This window comes from Culicoides brevitarsis, chromosome 2, assembly GCF_036172545.1.
Source record: "Culicoides brevitarsis isolate CSIRO-B50_1 chromosome 2, AGI_CSIRO_Cbre_v1, whole genome shotgun sequence".
Taxonomy (NCBI): domain Eukaryota; kingdom Metazoa; phylum Arthropoda; class Insecta; order Diptera; family Ceratopogonidae; genus Culicoides; species Culicoides brevitarsis.
In genome coordinates, this window is record NC_087086.1 from 23,561,488 (window position 1) to 23,581,659 (window position 20,172).

Sequence of the window (20,172 nt, forward strand, 5' to 3'; positions counted from 1 at the left end):
TGCATTTTATAAAAAAGTGTGTCATTAAGAATTTAATAAAGTATGTTTTTTGCTGGACATGATTTTTAAAACATTAAAGACGTCAATTAGAAACATTGAGATCATAAATTAGTTTATTTTACTGCATTTTTTTATATTCTTAACTTTAAAATTTATTTTTCCACATTTATTTTCCATTAATAAAAACATTAATTTTCTTTTCATTAATTCACGAGTTTCTTTCTTATCTGTTTAAATCCTTAGGATTTTATTGCATTATTCTCAATTTAATTTTTAACTTTATTTAAACACAAAAGAAGCTCAATTATCTCCTGCATTTCGTCTGACGAGGAGATATTCCGAAAACTGTTGACTTTCCACACCGCCTCCTGTACTGGCTTTTATCAAGAAACCTGCGTTCATTAAGCGCGTCAATACCTGTATCGAATTCAGTTTGCAAAAACCATTGAGTGGAAATCGAATCACTTGAGTGCCTTCGTGTTGGTTCCATGACGCATTTGAACGAGCATCCAAAGCTGCTTGCGATGTTTCGGGAAAAAGTTCTTCGAGGATCGAGCGGTCGGCTGAAAAGAGAATCCTTTCGCCCAGATCAGGTGAAACATGGAGGGCGACCACTTCAAAAGTATCACAGGAATTACTTCGATGTGAATTGGAGAGGACACATGATGTTTTGGTGTCTGATTGCGGAGAATAGTTGTTGTTGTAACCGTTTTTGTTGCGATCCCGTTTTAGGCGTTCAATTTGTTTGACCATAGCTTAAAAAGTTAAAAAAAAAAATTATTTGAAAACGGAAAAAGTTTGAATTGAAACAACATTCACTTACGAACAATATCAAAATATCTCGCTTCCTCCAGCAGTAATTCCAGCTCACCATAATTGTCGGGAATAAGCAATTTCGAATTTCGCATAAAATTCAAAATATGTTTAAAAGTTTCGCCGTCTCTGTCGATGAAATAGTGTTGTTTCAATGAATCCAGCACAATGGGTATGCCGCCACTGAATAATTTGGCAAGTCGGGACTCGGAATACTTTGTAAGCGTCTCTAAGGAACTTGTATAAATTGTACCACCCACATCAATGTGCACCGGAGCGTTCATGCGAGAAGCTGCTGCTACGCACGGGATGCCAAGAGTCTTCGGGTTCTGATGCATGCCATACGTGCTGGTTCCACCGCTAGAGTTGGCGCTTACGGACACAGCTGGCGAGATCGGCGGTGGTACTACTGATGCTGGTGGCGAGCAGGAATTAGTTGGCGATGTTCGCGGCGAGTTGCTGACTTTGATGTGCGTCACTGGAAACATGCGAGCGTCAAGAGGTGTTCCAGAGTTATCCATGTCCCGGTCCACAACACATTTTCGCCTGCAATGAAAAAGAAACAAACGAACGGTCACTAATTAATGTCCCGAACATGTTAAAAGTGGAAGTTTATGAATTTTCCATAGCAAACTATTAAGACACAAACATTGCTGATGTTGTCTTCGTAAAATTCGTATGTAATAACAACATCCATAAAACAATAACTTTTTGATATGACGACGACCGAAATGGACCAACAACTCATTGTAAATATTTTGTACTAAAACAACAATGCCAATGTATCAAATTTTATCCCAAATTTACGTCTTACCGTAAATATAGCGAACACACAAAGGACCTCATCTCTCTCTGTGCCTTGCTTCAACAAACACAACACATACACACGCATGTGTAACAAAACATTTTCCAAAAGTCCATTTATTCAAATTAATAGTTGATGTTTTTGCTTTTACTCCGATATTATTATTATTTGGTTTGTGATGTTGTGGAGCATTGGGAGAGTCCTCGCAAAATATGCATGAAATGATGTCTGACACAAATACAACACCTTTCAATATTATTCATTTTGGCAGGATGGAAGAAGGAGAAGAAGGATTTTCATGCTATATGTCCTCCTCTGGCCTATACGTTAGTTACAACAAGACGAATCAACAACATAGGTATACCGTACTTTCTTTCGCCGCCGGACACGTATTTTATAAATAAGCCTTTTAGTGCCTTCTGTCCATAAATATTTTGAGTTGTTGTTATTATTTGGTTGTTCATTTATTTTATTCTTCAGCATTTGTGACGTTTGAATCTTTTGAGGACTAAGGGAAAATTCAACTTATTTAGTTGTCAGCGTTCGAAAGCTCTTCTAATATCGTAAAAGACGTTTGAAGCGTTAATAAGATAAATCGTACATACGCCCTTTCTTGACAAATTGAGTTAAAAATGATGCAATGGACGAAAAGACGTGTACTTTCATAAAACTCGATAAAAATCCAAGAATTGATCAAAAATATATGTATTATTGCATTTATAGCAGTTCTAAACACTAATTTTCGTATAACACATGAAAATTCAAATGGAGCTAAACATTTTTATTAGAAGTTTTATTAAGTTAAGATTGTTTTTTGCATAAAAATTGATAAAAGTCAATGAAAATCAAATTTATTAAAAAAATGACTTTTCAGTTTGTTGAAAATAGCACATGTGCAGTTTTTCCTAGTGACCCTTCGTTTTACCTCTGTGGTAATTTGAAGGAAAAGGAAGATGTTACTATTTACTTTTCAAAAATAAATTTAGAATGAAACAAAATATATGTCTTTGTCCATTGCAAACGTAAACATGTTCTTGTCTTAAATATTGATGCATCTCATCCTTCTTCCTTGTCAAGAAAATTTTGCCAAACAAAACATGCCAAAAATCACAAAATTTCGGGTCATTTTTGATCATCTTGTTCCAATGTATTTCTTGCTTGTTGTTACATGACTAGACAAAGAACACTCGCTTCAAATTAACTCGTAACCAGATTTTCCGCAACTAATGAACTGCATGAGTTGCATGAAAATGGTGATTTTTGGAAATCATGCACTCAAACAGAAGTAAATGACTGAAAGGTTTTGAAATCAAAGGATGCACCTTTCATTATCAGCCATTGCGAGAATTAAAGTGGCTAATCATGCAAAAATAATTGAATTAATTACAGTTTTATTGATTGTGGCGCACATTGCACGAAATATTAAACTTTTGCGAGGATTATTTTTTTCTTATTTAAAGGCTGTCATGCTATGTCATGACATCAGAAGAATAATGAGAAATTTAAAAAATATATGTGTGTATATAAATGAAATAAAAAAGAAAGCAACAAAAATTACTTCTCAAATTTTCGCCCTCGGCTATGAATCCATCCATATATATGCAACAAAAATTACTTCTCAAATTTTCGCCCTCGGCTATGAATCCATCCATATATATGCAGTACAGAAATACACACATCCTGCCTTGCTCGTTTTGCCTCATCGCTCATATCCTAAAAAACTTTTTTATATGCCGGTGTGTGATGCGCTGGTGTCGAGCGATGAAGTAACTTAAACTTTAAAATTGCGTACGAAATGTACTTTTACCCGAAAGCGTCAAAATATATTTATTTATATATCTCTCTAGAGCGAGAGCGAGAGATCGGAGCCTCGTTGATGATGTTGATAACAACGAAAAAAAAGTATATATAAAAATAAAATACACTAAGGCTGAGGCAGACGCTGACGACGACGACGAGTGTATATTCTTGTCAAGTACTCGAACAACTCGCTAATTAAGAATTTGTAGCCGGCAGCTAGGCAAAAGGCAATTTTTGTGTGTGTCCCTGTGTGCAGTAGAGACAATTGTAGAACGAAAATTCATTTCATATCTCAACCAACACCGCGCGCCGCGTTTTTCGAAATATAACACAATTTTTATCTGTGCACATCGTAGAGAGCCGAGGCAAGCGAGCACAGTGAAAAGTACACACAATTTTATTTTACTATCCTGAAGGCATGTAATTATTTATATACACTCAGTATGGCACACATACACTCGGGGAACTCGGAACGATATAAAATATTTTCATACAGTTGATATCATTACGAATTTTTGCTATTCGAGACTTATTTAAAACACTACAGATATCGAAAGGCCAGCTCCGGGCTATATGAACATCGCTCGCAGGCATCATACATAAATAAAATATAAAAATACACTCGAATTGGTTGCCATGTTCTCCGCATATCACATTGCAAGAGTTAAAATATTTTTTTCGTCGTCATCATCATCATCATTATAATCGATAAGGTTGGTGCATTCGTTTACCTTTGAGTGGGTCTGATTAAAAACATGAACTTTTATATTATTAACACACCAAAAAAGGAGAAAAATTATTATATGGGTTATGTGACAAATATTTGCAGAAAGCAAATTATGTTTTTAATTTAACAACCGGCGAGGTTTGCGTTAATTTTTTTTTCAAACTGTTTTTGACGTGTTCTTTCAAAAATACAAAAAATACCGAAATTTTATATTATAAGTCGACGTCACTCACAAAATTTCTTTTTATTTCACTTTTAATTAAGGAGATAAGTAAAAGGCGGGATTAAATTCATACAAAAAGTTTTCGTCAGAATTAACGCATGTCAAGATAATTAAAATGATTGAGAAGAAGAAAGCTAGTGAAGTGCGTCAAAAACACTTTTTAAAAAATAACTTACCTTTTAAGGCTTCCGGGCTCTAGAATGAATTTTTGATCCACTTTGACTTTTTCAATTTTATCGCTTCAAAAATATTTTCTTGAAATATTTCACTAATTTTTTAAAAAGTTTTTTTTTTAAATAACAAAATAATTTTTTTTATCAAATGTTTTTTTTAATATTTAATTTAATTTATTAAATAAGTATTTTATAATTTTTAATTCTAGTTCTTTGACTGCGTATCTTCGGAACGAACCGAACAAAATGAGCGCAAACATAAGACTGAAGAACAACGTTTGTTGTATTTTGAATTTACCGAAGCATCATCATCGTGCTCCGTACGATAATTTTCATTCATGAATGTATGAAAGTTATATGGCCATATTAAATATACGGATGGTGTGTTTTGTGTGTGAAGAGGAAATTTTCTTTTTTATCTCATTCCCGGTTACATGCAAGTATTCTGTTGATGCAACGTGTGTAGGAGGAATGGAAAACAACAGCAATCCTGCTCTCGCAAATGCTCTTTCATGGCGCGTTTCTATAAAGTGCAATAAACACGTTTCTTGTTTCGGAGATTATTTTATAGGCGAGAACGAAAATGTTAATGACGAAGATGAATTTTCGGTAATTTATTTTAAATTTTTTAACAATTTTCTTGTATTTTTTTGTAGTTTTCCTGTTTTTAAAGTTTGCTCAAAAGAATGAAGAAAATCCGTTGCAAGCAATTGTAACTCTCAATTCTCTTTTGTACACGATATCTCAGTATTTGTGTTTCTCTTCTTTCGCAATTCCACAAATGTTTGTGTGTAAAAAAGAGATTTCTACAATTATCAGGAGATCAGAATTGTGCGACGAGTCAATTGTTTTGATTTTCTATGATATCAACATATGGTGCTGTGATGTTGTGTATTTTCGGTCCCTTCTCCCGCTGTATATATCAATAGCAAGTAACACGGAAGATGAGCAAAAATTCTCTCGATAATTCCTGCATTCGTACGATTTACGTTGCTTCAGAGTTATGTGTGCGGAAAAAAGTTGTATAACTAAGTCAAATAGAAGTTGGCATTCTTTTTTCATTTCAGTTCGCTCGCTCACATTTGCCGTACAAGCGCGCGCTAATTAGGATGAACAAAAATGCGAAAAGCAGAATTTTTGACAGACGAATTTACAAGTTTCACGACCAGACTTGATGCCTCAACCTAATCCTATCTCAAACATACCAAATTCACATTTTGTTGAAATTCGTTCAAACATCGCATAGACGCACACACAAAAGTTCACAAGCAATTTGCAAGATCTTTAGTTCACCTCCGGTATGGCTCGCGGGCATTTCATGTCTGTGTACATTACTGAGCAGAGTTTTCTACCCGGCTCTATGTGTGCGATATTTTTTTTTTTTTGTGAAATAACTCTCCGAGTGCGGAATACATGTTTTTTACTTTATGGAGTGGGTTGATTTTCCACTTTACCCGAGGTAAATACGGAGAAATATAATAATATACAAACTTTCCTCTGTAGAGACGCGCGCACACACACACACAGTTTTATTATGAGAAACGAAAAATAAATTTCATTAACTCGAGGCGAAATAGAGGATATTTCTGTAGTACAAACAAAAAGCCTGTCTCTATGTAGCAGAGGTTCACGGCATGGCACGGAAAGGCAACTCAAGGCAAAGGCAACGCTTTCATACACACATTTGTTAAACAAAATAAAATATAAAGTAAAATAATAATAATAATTTATATATATTTAACGAACGAACAAACGAACGACGAGCCAAAAAAAAAATGAAAATAAAATTGTAAACCCGATAGCGTTTGGGAGTTACAACAAATATCTACATTGATGATGATGAGAATGATGGACCATGTTGACTCAAAGGATGCCTTAAAGGATTTCCTGATATGTATACACAGAAAGATAAGAAGCAGAACAAAAAAATTGTTACGCAAAGAGGAACGACATTGAATTTTTGATATGGAATTAAATGAAAAATCAACGTTTTTTTTTTGCTTTATGCTAACAGGATAACGGAGCACGATAAAATTTTGATTTTTTGACATTTTATTTTTTTAAGACATTTTTCTGATTAACAGATTTTTATGGGATTGAAATTCTTCATAAAAAAATAATTTGTACCGCATTTCGAAGAAAAACTTTGGTATTACCTTGGGAGTGACGATGATGTTATGCTAAGTTACGTTGTTTCAAATGTTGTCAGGTCACGTGGTTTGATTTTTTTTTCACGGAATTAAAAAAAAAAAACGAAGTGCTCCTGACAACAGCTTTACATATAAAAATATTTTTTTAAGCAGAAACAAGTGGCCGAAAAAAAATTAATACTCAAAAATATAGTTGACTTTATTACTAAGCCTGATAGGTAAATTGAAGTAACTTCACTACTCAGATTTGGAACACGAAAAATTATCCACACGTAAGTTATTGATGCGTAGCGAAGCCTTACAGTACAGCAAGGAATAGACACGTTAAGGTAAAGTGTATTATATTTCCATCCAGAATATATTTTCAGCTTATACTTTTGTAACCAGCGGCAAAATAATATTCTGTGCTTTTGCTCTGAACTACAAACAATACAAACGCACGATATGGTACATTTCCATGCACCGAAAGTACATTGTTGAGATATTTTACCCAAGAGTGTACCTGAGTGTGTGTATTTTGTTGTTGTGCACTCACTAGAGATAGGGATTTTAATCAAACTTCTAAATTTACTCTCTCGCAAGTCTCTCCGCCGCTCGAACAACTCATGTTTTAGACAAAACGTGGGCATAAGTAAGATCGGTAATAAGAATAATAATAATAGTAGTATGTACAACAAAAAAGTCGAAATAGAACCAGCGGCAAGACTTTGGGCCGTTTTATATAATAATAAAATACGTTGGAGAGAGAATTCTTCTTCATATCGTCTTCTTGCAAAATCTATCGTGTTGTTGCCGCGAGCCTACTGCTCAACTCTATGGATAAAATTTGTTTTTGTCTTGTCTTCGTTGTCGTTATTTTATCATTATACATTATGTGAAATAGAATAGAAGAAACTTTGGATTGTCTTGGGATTGATTATTACTATTAACTTTATTTTTATTACCTTTTTTTCGATCGTCAAATTCTTTGTTTAGTTTTTTCTCACATACATGCTCGCCTCTTCAACGATTCGTTATATTTTTTAATCCTCGCATCATCGCATAACTCACAAGTAAAAAGCCAACGTTAGTACCTCGTTTTAATTGCCTTCAAGGCTTACAATAAGTCATGCATTTGCCCTATGTCCCTACGTGTCTTCATGAGCAACATAAGCAACTCTCGTCATACATGTGAATCGTACATGAAAGCTCGCCAGTAAGAAGAATACGGACGTAAAATCATCGAATGGGGTATATTTGCATATTTCAATCTTTGTACATCGACGTTACATGATATCGCAAATTTTCACGATAATTCGATGCTTTGTCCATGAATTCTGTGGTGAGAGTTTTGGCTTTAATGCGTTGATATAATTCGTAGTAAAATTCTGGAGGAAGGGCACAACTTTTTACTACAGAATCGTTACACATCTGATCTTGCCAATTAATCTAAAAAAAAAGATGTGAAAAAATTAAAATTAAGGCTTCTATATTTATTTATTTTAAAAATTTTATTTCCAATTGGAAAAATTAAAAAAAGTTTGAATTTTGAAAAATTTTAATATTGGTATTTTTAGTTGTAATTTTTTTTTTACCGCATTTCGAAGAAAAAATGCGGTATTAAACTCGACTTGTTTTTTTATAAATTGACTAAGTAGATAAATATTTATTTCAAAAAATTTCAATAATTAGAATTTTTATCATAATTTTTAACTTGAAATGTTTTGAATTTAATTTTAAACGATTACCAAATCAGTAAAACATTGCTCTGAATTTTTTTTTAATTTTCATCGAAAAAAGTGGAAATAAATTAAGAGCTTCCTTGCTTACCAGTTTTTCAAAGCGTTTTTTGTCAAGTTCATATCCAGTGTCAGTCATGGGGAAGAACATCATCCGCTCACACCATGGCCATATCATGTAATCAACGGCATTTGGTTTAGCACCTCCAAAAAAGATACTTTTACGTTTTTGTAATTCAGTTTCAAAGAAATCAAGATCACCGAAGAGCTCTTCTGCGGCTTCATTCACACTTTCAATCGCTCGTAGACGTCCCGTCGGATACATAATTCTTGAAATTGTATCTAAAACTGCATTAAATCTGTGAATCAGCACTTTGTCTCTGGCACGACGATATGGATCACATGGATATAATTTAATTTCTGGATAACGTTCGTCTAAATAGTCAGTTATGATGAGCGAATCGATAATTGGACCCGTCTTGTCTGGCAACTCCAAAACTGGCACACGTCCTAGAGGACTTTTTTGCTCAAACCAATCGGGTTTTTTGAAAATATCTACATAAATGGTCTGGTAAGCGATCTGTTTTGCGTTAAGGAACAAGTGAACACGATGCGAATACGGACAAATTCCATTTGAGTAGAGAACCAATTTGTTTCCCAGTTGTGGCATGTAGCAACCTGCAATAATTGTCATTAAGTAATTGATTGATTGATTGATAATAATTCAGCAGTAAAATACCTTTGACTAAGTGTATTCTAGACGAAGTCATGTTGCGACAAAAGCTGACTCGCGACTGGCGAACGAAGCAGTACAAATTTTAAATTGATATCATATATGTAAATATATCGATAATCAAATTACTCGTTATTGTCAAAATTTAGTTTTAGTATATGTATCGGTGATGTTTGGTGTACATATAATTAAGCAAAATATAGATAGCGATTATACAAACAGACAATTTATGATAAAGTTCAATACTACTTATCAATTTGCAAAAAAAAAATGTACATATTGAGTCAATTGTCGTTCTGTTGATTGATAAAATTGCAATTGTTTTCAAGTATACCGCAAGAACACCCCATTCAGGGGTTATTTCATCGCCTTCGGTTCCCTAGTGATATATGAAAGATATGTGAATTTTGAATGATGCCGTTGCCGGAATCCCTCACCAATGGTCACGATTAAAAAATTCCTTTAAAATTCATTTTAACAATATTTTAGGGCTTTAATGCTTACACACATATTTACCTGTGTGAAGAACAAATCGCACATACATGTTGTAAATATACAAAAAATACCGAAATCACTTTATCAATCTCATGACTCTTTTTTTTCGCTGTTTCTTTTAATATACGTGAAAATATATAATATTTATTAATAATAAAGAAAAAATGCCTTTTAACGATTCTGATGGACAAACATGATGACTTGCGGACGAGAACTGTTATAATTTTTATTTCAACTAAGGCCGCTCCAAATGAAGCTAAAAAATGAAGTCTGATTGTCCATTTATAAAAATAAAACTATTAAGGCAAAAAATCATAAATTTGCCAAATTTCCCTAGTATTTTTTTTAAAAGGTAATTTGTACTTAGTAAATCATGTAAAATCGTATTTTATTTTTATTTTTTGGTATGATGTCATTTATTTATTTTTTACAAACAAACGTTTCAACGAAAGATTAAAAAAATACATTTAAATGGTTTTTTACTACCTAATACTCTTACCTGATTTTTTTTAGATCTCATTATTGAAAAAGAATTTAAAATATTTTTTTTAACATTGAACGACCTTGACAGAGAAGCACATGTAATGCGCGAAATTCATCTATTTTCTTTGAAGAAGCATCTGTTAGCTTCTTGTTTCTTCTTCTTTTTTACAGGAATTTACATATTTACACGATAATTACATCTTGAAATGTAATTTTTGCTATGCCACATACGGTGAAGGTGAACTACGTGCATCGAGATGATGATCCTATTGATCCCATTACTGGAATTATTAATGTAATTTGCCCTAAGAAAAAACTTTTAGTAGTGAAAACCGCGTATTCTGACACAAGAACATCGACTTTTTTTCTCTAGAGTGTAAGTAGACAACATCTTTCTTTTTACATAAATAACATTTCAATAAAATCTACATTTACAAGGAAAAAAATTACACACCGGTCATGTTTTATTATATTTGCAGGTTGTATGAATCGTCATAAGTGCTAGTTCTTACTTTGTAGCACACACGCGGACGAACACTCTTCTGTTATGAAAAGATCGAATAAAAGAAAATGAAAAAATGAATTGAATTGGTTCATTTTAAAGGCGTTTCGTTAAAAATAAGACGTTCTGGATAACATTTGAGTTACTATAAAAAGGTGCTTAAGTTTGAATGTTGATTTTTGATTACTTTTAAGCATTTTTGTGTATGTATGTGTGTTAAAAATTAACGACGAGCCATTGAATAGAATCAAACAGGTGTCGCACACTGGAAGTGGAGGTCTCACTGTTTTGCTCCGGTTAAGTTGTTCATTCATTCTGGGAGTGCCTTTTGTTTTCTTTTTCTCGCGTAGTACCTTTGCCAACTTTTAATAAATAACAAATTACGTCTACACAGCAGCACAGCGCTAAAACAGGTTTTTTGTTTCTTTTCTTTCTTTCTTTGGTGGTACTCACCGTTACAGAAAAATACATTTTTCTTACTTACTTCACTTCATTCAGTTCAGTTGGCTAAAGGTACCGCTCGCAACCGTATCGTGTAAAAAATATCGGCGCCGTGTCTTTATGTCATTTCATCAAAGTTCTAATGGAGTTCTAAAAATACTAAGTAAAATTTATTCTTGGACACAAAAAAATGCTGAAATCTATCAAAGAAAGCGATTAAAAACTCATGAAATTTGAAAATAATTATTAGACAGCAAGAAGGGAGTGAATAAAAAAGTGTAAGAAAGAAATCATTCAAGTGTGTTAAATATTTCTGAAAAAACAACACAAAAAGAACAAGAATTATTATTAACACTGTTCATTTTGTGAATTAGTACAAAAAAGGCTTCGGAACGAATTTCTTTGAAGACCACATAAAAAGCTTTAAAGTAAACAGCAAACAACTTTTACACAAAAAATTAATAAAATATCAACTTTTGCATGGAGAGGTGCCGATAATGCCGTGAATTTCGCACATTTTTGCTGCATTCATGATTTTCACATGCACAACGTTTCAAAAGTGAAGAGGAAAAAATTAACAATCATCGATATTGAAAACAGAAGAAGAGCAACCAGATTTCACCAAACATCATCTAGTGAAGTAAATATGAAATGAAATAAAAAGTTTTTTTTTCATATGCACGATAGAAAGTAACGTCAGTCAATTGTAATATGTATGAAGAAAAAAGTGATTGAGTGAAATGTTTTGAGACGGCATTATTGGCGATAAATTACGTTTGAATAGATCTCAGGCACTCTCAGACCTGTTTCCCACAAAAATATTTCCAAATTTTCACACAAATGCTCATTAGCTTCGCCGGTTAAAATTTTGTGCTCGTCAATAAGCGCATACAAAATCCGCAATAATCACCTCGTATTTCATGAGATTCGGATACCGACCGGATTGCTTTTTTTTTTTGGTGAGATATACAAAAAGCAAAATAATTCGAGACACGATAGTAACAACGCGAGATCATTAACCCGGACAAATTCCGTCTAGGTAGTATGCATGGGTTCAGTGTTTGATTTTGAAAAACAGACCGCAGTCTCTTTTTATGCGCCTTTTCATGTACATGTGCGATTGTCTAGGTAAGATTGTTAATATAAGTGACTATTAAGAAATACAAAATATCTACAATTACGCTAGAAATGTTTCACGACTTTGTGCGCTTTGGTTTTCTCCAAGATAATTTCTTGTAGACGAATTTTGGAGTGCTTTTTATGAATCGAATGTGATTGTTTAAAGTTCAAATTAAATTAGTTTTTGAATTAAAAGTCATTCGAATCAAATTTTAATGCAAATTTTGAGTGAGTTCTTATTCCATGTCAAAAAAATAAATAAAATGAACAAGAATCGGAAATGACTTTCAAATTGTCGATGTTATGAGATGAAATACAAATTTAAGAAAGTAGGTTCAATTATTTAAAAGTTAGGCAAATTAAAATTTGTAAAAGATTTTTGTTCCATCAGGATTTTGAACAGCGATGAGGACAAAACAAAAGATTTTTTATGATATTTTTCTACGTTTTCGCCGGAAGAACACAACTAAATAGTTTTATTTAGTTGCTTTGGAAATAATTTGTAATATCTTACACTTTTGTAAAAATATCTTTGGATGAAATTTTACTAGTGCGATGATGTTATCTTTCTTTGCAAAAACAAAAGTGTCTGTTATAGTCATTTTTCATCAAGACAAATACAGATCAATATCTCATACTTCTTATTCAAATCACTTGCCAATTCACTGATTTTCTTTCATTCCTTCAAGTACTTCACCATCTGTCTGCCTTGTTGATCATCTCATATCACGTCGACTCATCGCTCTCTTGTCATAACTTTACCATTAAAAAGGTTAAAATCACGTTATGATATACGATTAAGGTGCGTGTGCTAATTTCTTCGTCTTTATATTACAATTCCATTCACAACAACAACAACATTCTTACGATCCACGATATAATCTCGTAAATAATGAATTTTTATTATTTTTTTTTATATAAAATTAATTAACGTACAGACTGTTACCGGTATTTTTCCATCGACATCATCTACTTGTGTGCACTAAGTATATCGTCGTCAATAATGTCTACCGTTTCTTTTACGCATATCTAAATACTATTCTTGGACAAGATGCCATAAGTGAATTATTCGAGTACGTTGAAAATTGTTGTTTTGTTTTGACTCCTCTACGTGCGTTTACGGTTGAAGTTTTGAAGAAATTTGATCGTTTCAAATTGCACGTCACTCAAGTTATCGTCAATACTGCTATCTTAATAGCTCTGAAGCTACTTCTGCTTGTCAGCAAATACTCTTTCCGGCTATAATCAACATCACTTAATCTTCATTAATAATATTTGACCGTTTTGACTTCTTGCAAACAAATCTACGCAATTTCAGATGAAAAAAAAAAGAAAACAAACGCCTTTCTTAATTGCAGTTGAGTATTGATGTGATTCCTACTATGTTGCTAGAATATAAGTCATCATCATTTCTGTGAAATCCACTGCATTGCCAACTTTAAAAAAGGTCTAACGGTTAAGGGTAATAATCATTAACCGACATTTGTGCTGAATAAAAAAAAAGAAAGATTTTCAGTTATAAGTGATGCAAAAAACATGCAAATTAATGTCATAAAATCGAATTTACCTGCAAGGAATTCAATATTTTTTGGTGTAAATATAAAAATATCTGTTTCTGCTAATTGACAATAAGAAAAGCTGTTTAAAACGGTACTGAATTTGGAAATTTATTACAAAGACATTAAATTTTATTTTATCACTTACCGTACAAATTCGCAAAAATGATGAAGAAATTAAGAGATCAGCTGACACCGCTTTTTATATCAATAAATTTCAGTTATCCACTTAAGAATGTTTCGTATTGTTATTTTTTATGGCGTAGCATAAATCAGACAACAGGTGAAACTCATTCGACCATGAATTGTTGTGTTGAATGATATCACGGAACGCATTACAAGACGTTGTTGGACGAGAATGGAGGAAATGAGAGAATATAATTCTTGTTGTAACCTGTAATTTTGTTGAGTTTAGTCAGATTCAGTTGCCAAAATCAGACAATATGTGAGAGGAATTACTCAATAATTAACCAAAATAACAGTTCTTCTTGAAAAGTAGAATTTCAATGTAGTTTTGTCAAGCAGAGTAGTCAGTATTTACATATTTCATCTCCACAGGGATCTCACAGGAAGCTATAATAATAATATCATCACGTTTTATTATATATTAGAAACTTTGCGCCGCAGGTTATGCACTTTCATTGCACTTTGTTTTGTTTTTCAATCATTCACAAATCGCTATAACTGATCATGATCATATCAACTAATAGCTTTCATGTCACGTTATTAGGTAATATTGGAACAACAACTATCGATGGCTTCTTCTTGACACAAGAACGGTAGTAAACTTGAATAGTCTGATAGAATTCTCGGGAATCAACGGAAAAGTGGTGCCTTAGATTGTCAATTTTGCGCCATATAGAGTGATAAAGGTGTTTCATAAAAAAAAACAAGCTGATTTATAATTTATAATTACAATATATTGGTCGTTGTGAAAAAAGAAAAGAACATAAAAGCAGAATGCGAGAAGAGGAGTTAGAGACCGCTATTAAGGTAAGCATTAAGTAATATATTCAAGATCATGTTACATGACATATTTTTTGTTGTCATTTATCTATCGATTAACTAGATTCAGATTCTACGAGATAATTGTCAACACTGATTTTAACCCATATTTTATGATAATTTATTTAAATTTATCTTTTCCTTCCTGAAGGTGGTTATCGTAGGAAATGGCGGAGTGGGCAAGAGTTCAATGATACAGCGATATTGCAAAGGAATTTACACGAAAGACTACAAGAAGACAATCGGCGTGGACTTTTTGGAGAGACAAATTGAGTATGTCCTTTTTGAAAGTTTTCATTTCAACTACATATAAAACTAACTTTTTTTTTAATTTATTTTTAATTAAAGAATCGAAGGAGAAGACATGCGAATAATGGTGTGGGACACTGCCGGTCAAGAAGAATTTGATGCAATCACCAAAGCTTATTATCGAGGTGCCCAAGCATGTGTTTTGACATTTAGCACAACGGATCGTGCCTCATTCGAAGCCATTCCAGACTGGAAGCGCAAGGTGGAGGATGAGTGTGGGGAGATTCCAACGGTGTTAGTTCAGAATAAAATTGATTTGATGGAACACGCGGTAGTGGCATTGTAAGTTCTGTTAATTCGAATTCTAGTCATAAATATTTTATTAAAATCTTTATTTTTTTATAGCGAGGAAGTCGAAGAACTTTCTGCCAGATTAAAGTGTCGTCTGATCCGGACTTCCGTAAAGGAAGATGTAAATGTGTCATTAGTCTTCAGGTATTTAGCTACAAAATGTTATCAATTAATTAACAGTGAATATACAGTTTTGCCAAGTACTCAACCAACAATAAGTGAGTGATGATTTTTTTTTTTGTCTTGTTCGATTGCGTTATTTAATATGCACCTTTTTTACTTTTAGGTCATCTTAATCCAACATTTCAAAGTAAGGGCACAATTGTGTTGCGACCAACAAAGAAACTGGCAAGGAAGAGATTAGCCTTCAAAAAATGTGGCATAGTGTGATATTTTGTTAAAATTGTTGTTTTGAATCTATTCGCAAACGTACTCTACTCATTAATTTTTTTATCAAGAAACAATAATTTGTACATTTATTAAACATGTTTTTTTGAAAAAAAAATTGAGTAGCAATATTAAAAATATTTTTGTAAGTTACTGAGTTCAATATTTTAGCTAGAATTTATTTTTCTTTTCTTTTATTTATCAAACATCTCAGATTCAAAAAAAAAATCGGCAATCATAAATAAATTGATTCTTTTCCTTTTTAAATAGATAAAATCATTTCCTTTGAGATTTTGGGTCGATTGTCGTTTGTGGCCTAAAGTTATAGACGTTTTTATTCTAGAGATTTAAAATTCGAAGAAAATGAGTTTAAAACGTATTATTTTATGATCGCAATATGGATTTTTAAACTACTTAGTCCTCGTTATTTTGAACCGTTCTATTCGGAAATTGACAAATCACAAACCTTAAAAAAAATAACCGAATAACTAACGAGTTTTGGCTTTGTGGAAACCATTTTAGTGAAAATAATGCTCGTATTTTCAATGGAGACCCTCTATGAAAGCCATCAACATAGAAAAGTAATTTTTCATAATTTCAATCAGAAAATTTGGTTTTGAAATACTAATTTCTTAAAGGAATTTCAAAATTCAGTAGTTTTTGTGTTGTATTTTATATCTCGTATTCTGGAATTGCTACAATTAGTAACTGAAACGTTAAAAAACATATTTATAATGATTTTTTTCTGCTAATTTGGAAATCGAAATTTATTTTGGAAAGACTCTAGCTGGCAAACCATTCGACCCAATTTTTTTACAAAAATTGTTATAGGAGATCATTTTAAAGGAAAAATGTGGATTGAAACACCCGAAATTTGAAACTGAAATTATGTACTTAAATTGATTGTCTGATTTGTGAAATCACTCTTTGTTTTTTGACATAACTTTTCCTTATTTATTTATTTGTCATTTAGAGGCAAGTAATTTTTTACTAATAACGAGCAAATTTTGTTTCACTGTAAAAACCGTCAAATTATTTATATGTTTCAACATTTCATTGCTTTAGTTGTTCGCTGGGAAACATCATAAAGTGAGCATTACACATTTTTATTATAGGTAGGTAAATATAGACAAAGTCTTTGTGTGTTGGTGCCTCACATCATCATGATTATTAAATAATATTTATAAGTACATCGCTATATGTGACCGGTATAAAATCAAAAACAAACGTGAGCTGAAGACAGTTCTCGTCTAGTATTGACAGCGTTTATTGAGGAAAAAAATGGCAAACCCAAAGCAAGAAATCAAGTTTACCAAAGTAGGAAAAAATTTTCCAAGTCAAGTTAACTTTTTTCAAAATATTTTTTTTTTCCTATAACGACAGCTCTTTATCGATAACGAGTTTGTAGATGCCAAGTCTGGAAAAACTTTTGCAACAATTAATCCAGCCACCGGTACTAAACTTGCTGACATTGCCGAGGGAGACAAGGTCAGTTTTGTCTTATCATTTTTTTTTCAAAAATTGTTATTTTTGGCAAATCTTCTAGAATTTATCTTTATCTGCTTTTTATATTTATTTACCAAAACATTTTTAAAAACTGATGTGACAAAAAAAATAGGCTGATGTAGATTTGGCTGTTGCTGCGGCAAAACGTGCCTTTGCCCGTAACTCCGTTTGGCGTAATTTGGATGCCTCTGCTCGTGGTACTTTGTTGAATCGTCTTGCGGATTACATGCAACGTGATTCTACGATTCTCGCCAATTTGGAAACATTGGACAATGGAAAACCATTCGAGGACTCTGTTTTCGATGTTCAATGCTCAATAGATACATTGCGTTATTATGCTGGATACGCAGATAAAATATATGGCAAAACTATTCCGTCGGATGGATCTTTTCTCACTATGACACGAAAAGAACCAATTGGAGTGGTTGGTCAAATCATCCCCTGGAACTATCCATTGTTGATGTTTGCGTGGAAAATTGGACCAGCAATCGTTACAGGAAACACCATCGTTTTGAAGCCAGCTGAACAAACCCCATTAACTGCTTTGTACAGTGCTGGTAAGTGAAAATCACAAATACAATTTGTGTGTTTTCTCAAATGTTTTTTCTAATTTTTTCTAGCTCTTTGCAAGGAGGCCGGATTTCCACCAGGTGTTCTCAACATTATTACCGGATATGGTCCAACGGCAGGAGCTGCCATTTCTGAACACCCTGATGTGCGTAAGGTGGCCTTCACTGGATCCGTTCCTGTGGGTCAAATTATCGCTCAAGCTGCGGCGAGAACAAATTTGAAAAAGGTTTCTTTGGAGTTAGGCGGCAAGAGTCCACTTGTTGTATTTGCTGATGCTGATTGTAAGTTTTAAATAGTTTAATATTTTTTAAGGTAAAAACATTTTTTTAATTTCCTTTCCAGTGGATGAAGCTGTTGAAATAGCTCATAATGCCATTTTCGCTAATCACGGTCAAAATTGCTGTGCAGGCTCACGCACGTTCGTTCAAGAGGGTATCTACGATGCATTCGTCAAGAAAGCCGCTGAAAAGGCAAAAGCCCGCAAAGTTGGTGATCCCTTCCAAAAGGACACCCAACAAGGACCTCAAGTCGATGACGAGATGTTCAAGAAAGTTCTCGGTTACATCGAGTCTGGCCAAAAGGAAGGTGCCAAATTGGAAGCCGGTGGCAAGCGCCACGGTAATGTTGGATATTTCATTGAGCCAACGGTCTTTTCAAACGTTACAGACACCATGAAAATTGCCAAAGAAGAAATTTTCGGTCCCGTTCAATCGATTATCAAATTCAAGACGCTTGATGAGGTCATTGAACGTGCTAACAACACAAACTTTGGCCTTGCTGCCGGCGTTATCACGAATGACTTGAATACAGCACTAACTTTTGCGCAAGCCGTCGAAGCTGGCAGTGTCTGGGTCAACTGTTATGATGCCGTTGTACCACAAGCCCCATTCGGAGGATACAAAATGTCCGGATCTGGTCGCGAATTGTCCGCGGATGCATTGGATTTGTATTTGGAGACCAAAACTATTAGCATCAAGGTTCCTTGCAAAAACTAAGAGTACATTTTTCAAGCCAGGCTTGCATTTATTTTTCGCTCACAATAAAAACTTACTTAAAAACTAAAATTATTAACTCTAAATTTCTAGAAAAGTCTCCTACAACGCTAGAAAAGGTGAGGTTTGATCCAAAACTGCGACACTGCGATGCATTCCCATTTTTCTCGATGCCATCAGTGAATGTCGCCTTAGAGCTTCCTTGATTTCTTGTACGGTAATTGGCTTGACGCCATCTGCTCCTCGTCCTTGTGTGACTTCCGGACACAAATGCAACATTGTAAAGGAGGTCCCGGACGACGTAACTCTGTCATAGGGTTCGACTTGTTTTCTGTTTGACGAATTTAATCGTGACAAAATGCAGTAATCAACGATAGTTCCGATTGTTTCGTGTGCCAAAAACGCCAAAATGGTCAAGACTTTCGGAACCAGCACCACTTCGGCCGGCACCTTTAGCCATTCCCGCATCCTAGTTTTCAGTAAGTTTGCATTGCGACCGAGAAAACTCGTTCGTCGAGCCTCATTGTATTCCTGATACTGCGAACCAGCGGATAAAATTTGAGAAATTCGGTCAGCACGGAATATCCGACGTGTTTTTTCCTCGTCAAACTTTTCCGACCACTCGAGGTCCGATTCCTCGTCTGATTGCTCGAACAAATTATCATCATCCATATTCTGATAACGACTTCCCAGCATATCTCGGACGCGTTTCTTGAAAAATTGCAGGTCTTTCAAGTATTTTCGCAATCGTAGTATTTTGACGGGATTTCGCCGCATCAGAAATTCAAAATCCTTTGGGCGTGGTTGTAATTTTCCTGTGGCCTCAAATGCGTGATCTATCGTTTCTTGCAGGATTCCCTTTAGTTGAGCATTGACGATTTTCTCCACCATGATTACGGACTCTTTAATTTGGTATTTTCCTTCGGCATCTCCGAATCCGCGCATAATATTTGCCACTTGGTCATAAAATACGGGCAAATAGTCACTTTCCTGGGCACCTTGCGTCAAAAGATTCGTAATAGCTGAATTTGAATTGCTGCGAACTGTCTTTTTATTCATTTTCTTTTAGAAAAATAAAGAAATTTTGAAAAAGAGTGTTTATTGTTTTCCTTCATCAGCTGTTCTACCGAGTAAGCATAGGGTTGCCAGATTTGCTTTGATTCAAAAGAGAAAATGCGGCCTTTTGAAAATGCTACTGAATTTATTTTTTTTTAAATAAATAAAGCAAATCTGAAAAATATGTGTTGCTTTAAAATAACTTTTCAGCAGGTAACACCCAAAAATATTTAGTAATTTTTTTTTTTCAATTTAAGTTGGTAGTCCTAAGTGAATATGTTTCTTGTGGAAATTTCTCTGAAGGGCTTCTTCGAGACA

General features: G+C 33.7%; 5 protein-coding genes across 5 annotated transcripts; 2 read left to right on the top strand and 3 right to left on the bottom strand.

Moving 5' to 3' along the window:
* Positions 1–156: 156 nt before the first annotated feature.
* Positions 157–4,569, bottom strand: LOC134831983 (BTB/POZ domain-containing protein Tiwaz). Its single transcript, XM_063845839.1, has 3 exons — positions 4,545–4,569; positions 824–1,359; positions 157–755 (listed from the first exon to the last, which is right to left on the bottom strand). Exons 2-3 carry the CDS (start codon positions 1,332–1,334, stop codon positions 301–303), a joined length of 966 nt encoding a protein of 321 aa, XP_063701909.1. The 5' UTR covers positions 1,335–1,359; positions 4,545–4,569; the 3' UTR covers positions 157–300.
* Positions 4,570–7,936: 3,367 nt separating this feature from the next.
* Positions 7,937–9,191, bottom strand: LOC134828774 (pyrimidodiazepine synthase-like). The gene is made up of 3 exons (XM_063841760.1): positions 9,149–9,191; positions 8,501–9,087; positions 7,937–8,119 (listed from the first exon to the last, which is right to left on the bottom strand). The coding sequence occupies exons 1-3, from the start codon at positions 9,177–9,179 to the stop codon at positions 7,937–7,939; spliced, it is 801 nt and encodes a 266-aa protein (XP_063697830.1). The 5' UTR covers positions 9,180–9,191.
* A 5,507-nt stretch (positions 9,192–14,698) lies between these two features.
* LOC134832000 (ras-related protein Rab-23) lies at positions 14,699–15,777 on the top strand. Its single transcript, XM_063845858.1, has 5 exons — positions 14,699–14,731; positions 14,895–15,016; positions 15,092–15,334; positions 15,398–15,561; positions 15,630–15,777. The coding sequence occupies exons 1-5, from the start codon at positions 14,699–14,701 to the stop codon at positions 15,731–15,733; spliced, it is 666 nt and encodes a 221-aa protein (XP_063701928.1). The 3' UTR covers positions 15,734–15,777.
* A 1,117-nt stretch (positions 15,778–16,894) lies between these two features.
* Positions 16,895–18,801, top strand: LOC134829962 (retinal dehydrogenase 2). The gene is made up of 5 exons (XM_063843284.1): positions 16,895–17,047; positions 17,114–17,218; positions 17,349–17,793; positions 17,857–18,087; positions 18,149–18,801. Exons 1-5 carry the CDS (start codon positions 17,012–17,014, stop codon positions 18,799–18,801), a joined length of 1,470 nt encoding a protein of 489 aa, XP_063699354.1. The 5' UTR covers positions 16,895–17,011.
* A 3-nt stretch (positions 18,802–18,804) lies between these two features.
* On the bottom strand, positions 18,805–19,911 carry LOC134829963 (transcription initiation protein SPT3 homolog). The gene has a single exon (XM_063843285.1). The coding sequence runs from the start codon at positions 19,855–19,857 to the stop codon at positions 18,901–18,903; it is 957 nt and encodes a 318-aa protein (XP_063699355.1). The 5' UTR covers positions 19,858–19,911; the 3' UTR covers positions 18,805–18,900.
* Between the last annotated feature and the right edge of the window lie 261 nt (positions 19,912–20,172).